The 9,805-nt window shown below is 45.5% G+C and overlaps 1 protein-coding gene across 1 annotated transcript; it reads right to left on the reverse strand.

The window, feature by feature from the left end:
* Positions 1-6,477: 6,477 nt before the first annotated feature.
* Positions 6,478-9,805, reverse strand: LOC136471215 (protein CYPRO4-like). The gene is made up of 2 exons (XM_066468952.1): positions 7,989-9,805; positions 6,478-6,948 (listed from the first exon to the last, which is right to left on the reverse strand). The coding sequence occupies exons 1-2, from the start codon at positions 9,657-9,659 to the stop codon at positions 6,667-6,669; spliced, it is 1,953 nt and encodes a 650-aa protein (XP_066325049.1). The 5' UTR covers positions 9,660-9,805; the 3' UTR covers positions 6,478-6,666.

Consider the following 9,805-nt stretch of genomic DNA (forward strand, 5'->3'; position numbering starts at 1 on the left):
ATTCAGTGCATGCAGGAAGGTAGGAATTCAGCCGCCGGCCTTTAGGCCTCTACTCCCTCTGTCCAAATTTAATTGCACATTTACGGTTTAAAAAAATCCCAAAATAAAGGGATTCGATGAGGAGCCGTGCTGGTCTCCGTACGTACAATCTGTGCTAGCGTAAATGCCACTCTGGCACCATCGATGGAGAAAATTAAAAAAAAACTTGAATGCTCAATTACATGAAATGCTCTCCACCACTCGTTTGCTGGCTCCAGACGGCAGCCGCACCAACTGCACTGCCAATCTTCGTACGGCAAGAAATGACAGCCACACTTTCTAGGGGCAAAAATGTAATTTTACATCTACAGTATTTCTGAATCCTAAACGTGCTTTTATTGTTGGACGGAGGGAGCAGGTCAACCTGTGGGCTGCCGCAGATTCTGCTCAGCGTGCAGATTGCTCTGGAACTCTGGATGCTCAGCAACAGTGTACATCTGTGGAAGTGCTGTGCTCAGGTGATATGCACGGCAACACTGTTTGTATAAGTTGTTTTTTACTTTTTAATACGTACTCACTCGATTTCAGATTGTGAGATGTTTTAACTTTTCTGGATACATAACATTTGATATTATATACACTATTTTAAATGTATGATAAAAAATAATGTATAGAAAAAGGTCAAAACTTCAGAGAGAGAGAGAGAGAGAGAGTGTGTGAGAGCAGTTTTTATTATATATTTAAATGTAACGTAAGATATGCACCTTAAAAAGTTAAAACGACTTACGATTTTAGGTGGAGGGAGTATTAAGTTTGCAGAAGTATAATAAACTAGTTACAAGGTTTAAAGTCCAAATAATGTTTTTCAATAATTTGTAGTGTGTATTCCATATTTTTTCATCAAATGTATGAGTTTTTTTCCCCAAATGTAATGCTGAAATAATTTTTGAGAAAATATTGAATCTAGTTAGAGATTAGATGCATAATATTTTAATTGATTCTTGTCTCATAGAGATTATATGCATAATATTTTAATAATCACACTATAAAAGAACGAGTTTTTTTAGAGGGAGGTCTTCTTCTATAATAAATTAATAACCGTTTGATCTAGACGTCGTGCTATATGGGTCCTCTGATCTTACATGTAAGATGTAAGGCTCCTCCTAAACCAAGATTCCTCCTAGACTACCCCATAATCTCTCCCATAATCTCAAGATTCCAAAACCCAATATTCCTTGCCAACCAGATCACGGCACAACACATCGGCCGCCGAGCAAGCCGTGTCCACGCTGGACACTGCACCAAACTTCGCACCACGCATGTCCCGATCGACGCCTCTCTCAGTTTCCATCGTAACCCCTCAATCACGCAGTACAGAACTCCTCCTCCACCCCTCCCCCTCGCCCACGGGTGGAGATTACCTTCTGGAGGGCGTGCTTCTTGGCCGCCTGGCAGACGATTTCTGCCTCCAGGTCGTCGCCGTATGCGTGTGCGGCCTGTTCCTCGGAATTGCGGCGGCGGCGCTCGAAGCCGTACGTAGAGGACACCCTCGGCCGCGACTCTCCTCTCTTCAACTCCTCACGCGTTCGAAGCCGTACGTTGAGGATGCCCTCGGCCACGACTCTCCTCTTCGACTACTCACGAAGTTCTTGGTTCATATAGATGGAAGACGAAACGCCAGAACAGACGCAAGCAGCCGAGTAGAAACCGACGAAGTCGAATCGGTAGGGCTGGCTGAGCAACTGCTACGATGTGCAATCAGGATCCATCCTAGAGGCAACGCACGGGCGATCGGGCCGGCAGTTGGTGCCGTCGCGTGTGCGATCCGGCCAACAGTGGCACTGCGGCTGCTAGCTGCGTCGTCGCTCTCGGCAGCCATCTGCATGCAGCATGCACGTTGAAGACTAAACTTGCACTCGTGGTCTCTTGAAGGTAATCAGATATGTGGACATGTAGAGTCAATTCATTTAGCTGTTTTGCACTTGCACTAAACCTAATTAGTATTTAATATTTTGTAATTACCTTACCTAAATGGTTAAATCATTATTCTTGGCTTCTTGCCTCTTGGACTTGAATTCGGATCAAGGTTAGGCCATGTTTAGTTCACCCCCAACTCCCAACTTTGGCACTATGCAAAAAGAAGATTCCCCGTCACATCAAACTTGCGGTACATGGAGTACTAAATGTTGACGAAATCAAAAACTAATTGCACAGTTTGGTTGTACTTTGCGAGACGAACATTTTGAGCCTAATTAGCTAGTCAACGATTGGACAAGTATTACCAAATACAGACGAAATGCTACAGTGTCACTGGAAATCCGGCGGCGCCAATTCCCGGCGCAACTAATCGCGGCCTTAGATAACAAGCAACTTTTCTCTCTTTATTGGTTACTATAAACATCATCTTTAATTCTTTATCGCTCAGCATATATGTTGTGTTTGGTTTTATTGTGTTTGCGACTCATGAACAATTTGCTTCTAATGTCTTCTAGAGTTAGAAAATATGATTCTTGCCATGAAAGGCACAAGAAGAAACAATAACCTGAACGGTTTACTCAGACTCAGAAAACAATGCTTCAAAAAAAATTCTTGGATATTGGTTCTTCGCCTCGGCGCACCTAGGCCCCAGCTGATGATGTTCTGCTGGATCAACATAATGAAGACGCCCGAGATGATCATGCCGAAAGTCTGGTGGCGGTGGTGCGGACGATGCAGCAGCATGGGAGGAAGGCACAGGATGAGTTGGACCAGTGGGATGACCTAAACACTCTCCTTCCCTACTTCTCCAATGCTGGTGCGGCCATCTCTCGCCTTCAGGTACTTTATTGGATCATCCTCTCGTGCAGACCCAGTCCCAACTTGTCACAGCCAGTTTGGCAGCCCAAGGTTTCACAACCAGGATGTACTTTGAGACTGTTCTTTCGATTGCAACAGCAAATTTTGAGGCTTCCTAGAATCCTTGGTTATTCTGTTAGCTATTGGTGGTCTACAGTTTTGCTATTCGCAAAAGACGAATTATAAAGTTTTTCAGTCTAGCTATTGGCACAACTCAAAAAAAGAAAATCAATTTGTTTATGTAACAACTAGGCCTACCATAATAACTGCATACAGGAGTGATTGGTGGTCATTGCTATACAAATTAAGTTGCTAGGTTATGTGTATGGATCATTAACTTTTGTATACAATATAGGAATAATCTTTCTGAATTTTATGGTTATTCATCTATTAATTAAGGAGGAAAAAAACTATAAATACGTACACGTCACAAGTGCATGTCAACCATATATAATGTTTGGTCTGTAGTGTCATAAGAGTAATTTTCATCACATTTTTAGATGAGTATGTCTTACCATAGACACGTGCGGGCCGCATGTGCATGGATACTAGTAATAATAAAAAATTTACTTGGTATAAATAAAGAATAAACTAATCTCAAGGAATAGAAAAAGAAAATAAAGAGCAAATAAAATTCGGAAAGAAAACGAACCTTGGGCTGCAAAATTTCAGCACTCCAGGACGACTTTCCGTTCATCGGGCTTAATTCATCGCAGTGGCTTGGGCCTCCTACAGCTCCAAAGGGGCCGTTGTCGCGAAGTGTGACGCGGAAACCGAATTCAGCCATAAGTGAGGGACGCGTCCGCGTCGTGAAGGCAAAGCACGCGCAAAGCCACCACCGCGTCGTCGTCTCCAAGCAAGCGAAGGGCGCCCCCCCCTCTCGATCTTCTCTCCCTCCCCGCGCCACCGCCATGGACGCCGTTGACTCGGTGGTCGACCCGCTCCGGGAGTTCGCCAAGGACAGCATCCGTCTCGTCAAGCGCTGCCACAAGCCCGACCGCAAGGGTAACTGCTAAACCCCAGATCCCCTTGCCCCCGTATGTTGCTGGCTCCGAGATCGGACCGGATCTGACGGGACGCGCTTCGATTCGATTCGCGCAGAGTTCACCAAGGTCGCCGCGCGGACTGCGATCGGCTTCGTCGTCATGGGATTCGTCGGCTTTTTTGTCAAGCTCATCTTCATCCCTATCAACAACATCATCGTCGGTTCCGGCTGATCCGTTTCCCTCGGGTATACTTTCCAGTCACGTCTCTCCCCCTGCCCTGGGCTTCCATTGCATGTGTGCAATTCGGTAGATCTCTTGGATTGAGCCACGTGCTTAGGAGAATTCGTTACTGTTACATCTCGATGTGTAAATTGTTCTGCCGAGATTGGTTTGTGTGGGACTGTGGGAATTTCGATTAGGTGATTGGAGATTAGCTGGGTGGGAATTCAGCTAGGTGTTTAGCTGTTGTCTTTAATGGTACAGTGACTATTAGTAGTGCTTGTGAGATCTAATATCCTCAAGGATTCTCATATCTCTACTATAATGGATGATCAAATTTTTTTCTTGTTTGGGACTCTAGTAGCTTGGTTTGGAAGCCAATTGTCATTTTTTACCAGGTGTTCCCTTAAACTGTGATATTATTGAATTCATGCATCTATATGGCATCATTTAACCATGGTAGATACAGTGTTTTAAAAAAAATGAGAGAAGACAGTTGTTAATATGTTTGGACAGCATTTCTTTGCATGTAGAATCATGCCTGTGGACATTTCTTATTCACTGTTGCTGTGCGATAATGCAATTGACATCTAGTCACGCAGTGTACATCTGCTTGGTTGGTACTATGCTTAGCTTGTTTATGCCTTTTACATTCACTATAGGCCCTGTTCGTTTCGCTGAAATTTGGCTTATGCTTGTGCTTGTGCTTATGCTGATTTGTTGTGAGAGGAAAACACTGTTTGTATGCTGAAAAGTACTTCTGATGATAGAGATAGACAATGAAAATATATGAAGTGGTTTGTATTTGGGCATCCTGCATAATTTTCAGATATATTTTTTGCAAATAGTTCTTGATCTGAATATGGAATGTGAAACTCAAGCCTTTAGCAACTGAGATCTGTAACCTTCCATTATAACATGGTTTGGATGCTCCTATAGTCCTATATGTGGTTGGCACAATGGGCTTTGGATATTCAATATGGTACAGTGCTAGTTTTGCATAATGTCTCCTGAATGACCTTGCATTCTGTATTTTCTAAATGTGGGATTTTATGGATTACTGAGATGGCCAGGTTTTGTGTTTAATCCACCGATGCTCTATGTTTCTGGAGTTTGATGGTTTCTTCTATTTCCTACTCCCAACGAATGTAATAAAACGATGCTGGGTTATGTACAATGTAATCACGGTCTTGGTTAACTATCTTGCCATGAAAAATGGATGTGTTTGTTTTGTGACCTGATTGACACCATTATCATCTGAAACTCGCAGCCCCAAATTTCTCTACCATGATGACCTTGCTGTAATGAACATCTCCTGTTCTTTTTGAAACAGCCTGATCATTTCTAACGTAGTTGTGTTGGCTCTGATGCAGGCTAGGGGCCTCGGGAGTGGACAATGGCGTCACTACCTTGGAGGCAGCACCGTTTTCAGCCCTGAAATCAGTAAAGCAATCCGTTTAGGACTTATGTTGTTAAGGACAACTCCCATATCTTTTCCTTTCTTTAGGTCGTGTGGTAGACCTGGAACTCTTTTGTACCTGATGCCGAATGGGCCTCCGTGAATTAGCGGGTGACAAAATTGAATGGTTACCATGTCTTCTCGATTGCTTTGTGGTGCGGCATCGTTCATAATTTTGCTTTTTGCTGTTACTTGCAGGTTTCTGACGTTTTTGCTACAGCGGTAGCAATCTGAATATGTAATTTTCGTACAAAAGGTGCCAAAGCTATGAGACTGCGTAAAAAACTTTATCTGAGGCTTCCTGATTTTCGATGAATTCACTTCGATCGTCCAATTGCTTAACTTTTTCGATGAATTCACTTCGTTCGTCGAATTGCTTACCTTTCCGTTCCTGCTGAATCCGATCCAATGAGGATTGACGCTCAGGGCACCATCAACATTATAAGATACTTATTAGCTCTAAGATATTAAAATTATTTTAGCACATCACTCAAATAACAACCTCACATAATTTTAAAGTGTGAGTATACAGACTAACTCTTGATCAAGATATATTTTTTTTTTCTTTCTTAGATACTTATTAACTCTAAGGTGCCGTTTGGATAGCATGTGGGTCTGGGATAAGAAAATGTGCTGGGTTATAATGGGCTGGGTTTAGGTTAGGGATATATAATATAAGAGCATTCCATTGTTTGGCTGAACTGGGTTTGGGTTCAGGTTATGTGGGCTCCATGTGAGATTAAAAAATGAAGCGCACAGCGGCACACATCGCTCAAATAACAACCTCCCATAATTTTGAAGTATGAGTATAGTGACTAACTCTTGATCAAGATATTTTTTCTATCTTCTATTAAAATATGAAACAATCAAAAGTTACCATTCAAGGTACCCTTAGAGCAATTCTAGACAGATTTCTTTTCCTAGCTGGGGTCATAGACAACGATGGATTTTGGAATGAATCAATAGAACGCGACTAACAGCACGAAGAGAGCCACAATATAAAAAACAAGCACAAAGTTTTGGTCAACGAACATAGATTTCGGTCCTAAAACAAACCATGACGAGGTAGTCACCAAGCTTAACCGTTAAAAGTCTACCAAGAAAAGAAAACGAAAACAGATTCATCTATGAGTTACACCCCACATGGGAGGCAATCAACAATGACAGAGGAGCAGCAGCAGCACGGAGCTAGTGCCTGCTTGATATGCTGAAGGAGGTGACCTTCATGGGCGTGGCCACCACCAGTGGAGCCTCCGGGGAGTCGCTGACCGAATACCTGTCATGCATAAAGCGGCTGGCCACAATTGACTCGTCCTTGGGGATCACCTTGTAGCAATAGCAACTCTTAAGCCCCTCCTGGTACTGGTAGCACTCATGGTGGCTGTTCTTGACCTGCAAGAAGTTCCACACCACGCTGTACTTTCCCACAGTGGCCACGAGATGTCGCTCCTGCTTCCCGTTCTCAGTCACCTGCGCAATCATCAGATGATAGATGAGGTCTCAAATGTCAACGAATGCACGTGTCCGCTCATGCTGGTGAGTAATGGGTTTTTATTAACCATTTGATTGTAGTCCCTGCAGTCAGAGACAGAGATAACTGCAGCTGATTCAAGATGTACTAGATACAGCTGTTTTCATTAGCATAAACTTTCTAGTTTATCTTAGAACCATAAATATTAAAGTCACAGCATATTAATAGTTTCAAAACAGCTCGAACAACATGCAGCACTGAACCGCATCCAAATGGTACAAGGAAGCATAGGTGGTTTCTTAACAATAGGAGCATCACATGCATGCGCAGGTTATCAGCATCAAATCTAGATCGTGGATCCTAGCTCCTAGGTGCTCAGCAGTAAACTCAATCAACAAACAAGGTTTTTTAGAAACACCATCAATGTAAAGGTAGATAAACTTGTCGTAGACACATGGCTCTACTAGTTTGATAATGGTGATCTAAATGATACTAAAATAAAAAGTGAACTGAATGTCTTTAACAGTATTATACAACATCACACTGTTTTTCTAGCATACTCAATTTTCATAGCAAGTGAAAATTAGTAAGCGTTTGTAAGACTATAAAAGGCTACACCCCTTAGAAGCAACTCACATGCATCGGTCAAGCCATACTAGAGTAATCAATGTTTAACATTAACAAACCAATGGCACACAACTGTAAAACTGCAGAAGACATGTATTAAAAATTAAGGATGTAAGGAAATTAAACAGGAGGGGGAAAAGCCCAAACATTATAAGCAAAAGCCATATAACATGATCTGCCACCAATATACAATTGAACCACTTCTACACGATCTATACTACATGATGAAGCAATTGACCATATAAATTGATAATTGGAGATCACTAAATATAGCAGTTTAACCAATGCTGTCAGTTTTGATCACACAGAATGCCAAAATGCTACCAAAGAAGTGCATAATCTTCTGTATGGTGTACAGTGGTAAATCTGAACAAAATTCCAGAATAAAAAAAAGGGGGGAATATATACTCACCCAAGAGAATCTGCCCTCCCTGAACCTGTTGTTTGCTCCTGCTAGATGAGAGTCCAGTGGGTTGAGCTTCAGCAGCCTCGGAGCAGCAATTCGGTTGCCCATTCTCCCACTAAAGCCATTCTTCTCCTTTCCATCTTTGTCAATGAAGATGGTGCATATAAGAATCAGGTATGTGTCTGTTGTCCCAAGTATCCACTTCCCATCATATGTCACGTCGACATGGGTAATGGGTGAACCCAACCCAGGAAAGGCTGTCTTTGCCATCCTCATAGAGCTCTTAGAATACAAGCGGATCTTCCCATCTAATGATCCAACAACAATCGAACCGTCACCGGTTGAAGCAAAGCACTGGAAGTTTGTCCCCCTGGAAAACTGATGCCCCTGGGTCCATTGCAATACAGGCGATTCAGTTGCACTTGCCAAGTTCTGCACAATGCCCCTCCGGTCTCTCATATCCCACCGGCACAACCGGTTGTCATCCAGTCCCAAGAAGGTGGACTCGGATGGATCTAGCTGAGCCCCTTTGCTATCATTCGTGATATCCCTCATGTTAATGTCCGCACCATCCTTCTCAAACTTCCATTCAGAAACCACCTTCCCCGTCTCAATATCAAATTGATGTACCCCCTTGGCGTGTGGCTTTCCATCAGTGGCTGGGCTCATCAGGAGCATGTTAGTCTCAGCCCGCATAAGAAGAGCCTTTTTGGGTGTCGAGAAGTTTGTGCTCCCTCCAGAAAACTTCACCGACATGCCCTTGCCGTGTATCCCATGCTCGAAATTCCTCACAACCTCAATCCCTTTGTCTCCAACAAGGAAACTGTTATCCAGTGCGCCAAGCGCAAGACTCTTGATTCCACTCCCTTCCTCAACGGGCTCCTCAAACTCATGCAGATCCTCCAACACAGACTTCAGTACTGGTGTCCGCGGGGGCATCGGGCTGCCCTTGGGACCCGGAGAGAAGCTGTCGGTGGCGTCCTCCCATATCGACTCGTCGCCGTCCTCCGGGCGCGCCCACGCCGCGAAGTCCTTCCCGAACACCTTGGCGCGGCCCTCCTCCGTCGCTGCGACGCCGTAGCTGTTCTCAAACATACAGCTGTGGTACTTCGCGCAGAAGTCGACGAAGCCGTCGGCGTGGAGGAACTTGAGGGCCCATACGCCGTCGGCGACGAAATCCAAGCGGCGCTGCGCGGGGAAGGTCTTGAGCTGCAGCTCGGGCCCGACCCTGGCCCGGATCTTCGAGCCCACGACGAGGCACCACGGCCCGCGGGCGGGCGCGTCGTCGTCCTCGTCGTCGCCGGTGCGCACGAAGGAGGCGGCGGCGAGGCGGTCGGAGATGATCCACTTGGCAGAGGGGGAGGAGCCGCCGATGTGGAGGTACAGCTTCACGGCGTTGAGCGCGGTGGGTTTGGCGCCGGGGGTGGGGGTGGGCCCTGGGCTAGGGTTCGGGGAGATGGGCTCGTTATACTTGAGGTGGAGCTGGCGGAGGTGGCGGTCGATGGCGTCGATGGAGGCGGGGGTGGCCGCCGCCCCTGCGCCGCTGGCCAACTTGGAGGAGGCGGAGGCCGGGGTAGGCGTGCCGTAGTCGGAGGAGTTGTCGGAGGCCCGGGACTCGGCGTCCTCGGACTCGGAGTCGGATAGGTCGAGGTCCTCGCGGCTGTGCGAGCCCCCCATGTCGGCGGCAGCGGCGGCGGCTGATAGGGTTTCGGCGAGGAGGTGACTAGGTGAGATTTGGGGAGCGGAGGAGGAGCGTGCGGGAATTTGAAATTTGGGGGCGACGGTGATGGGAGAGATGGGGGGATATGCCTTTGGCCCTTTGG

The sequence above is a fragment of the Miscanthus floridulus genome, chromosome 8, assembly GCF_019320115.1.
Source record: "Miscanthus floridulus cultivar M001 chromosome 8, ASM1932011v1, whole genome shotgun sequence".
Classification (NCBI taxonomy): Eukaryota; Viridiplantae; Streptophyta; class Magnoliopsida; order Poales; family Poaceae; genus Miscanthus; species Miscanthus floridulus.

Bases quoted from the DNA above. Each gene is read 5' to 3' on its own strand.
- LOC136471215 (XM_066468952.1), bottom strand. From the start codon at position 9,659: ATGGGGGGCTCGCACAGCCGCGAGGACCTCGACCTATCCGACTCCGAG. The intron at 6,949-7,988 runs GTGAGTATATAT...ATGATTGCGCAG, and splicing joins GGGAGGGCAGATTCTCTTGG to GTGACTGAGAACGGGAAGCA.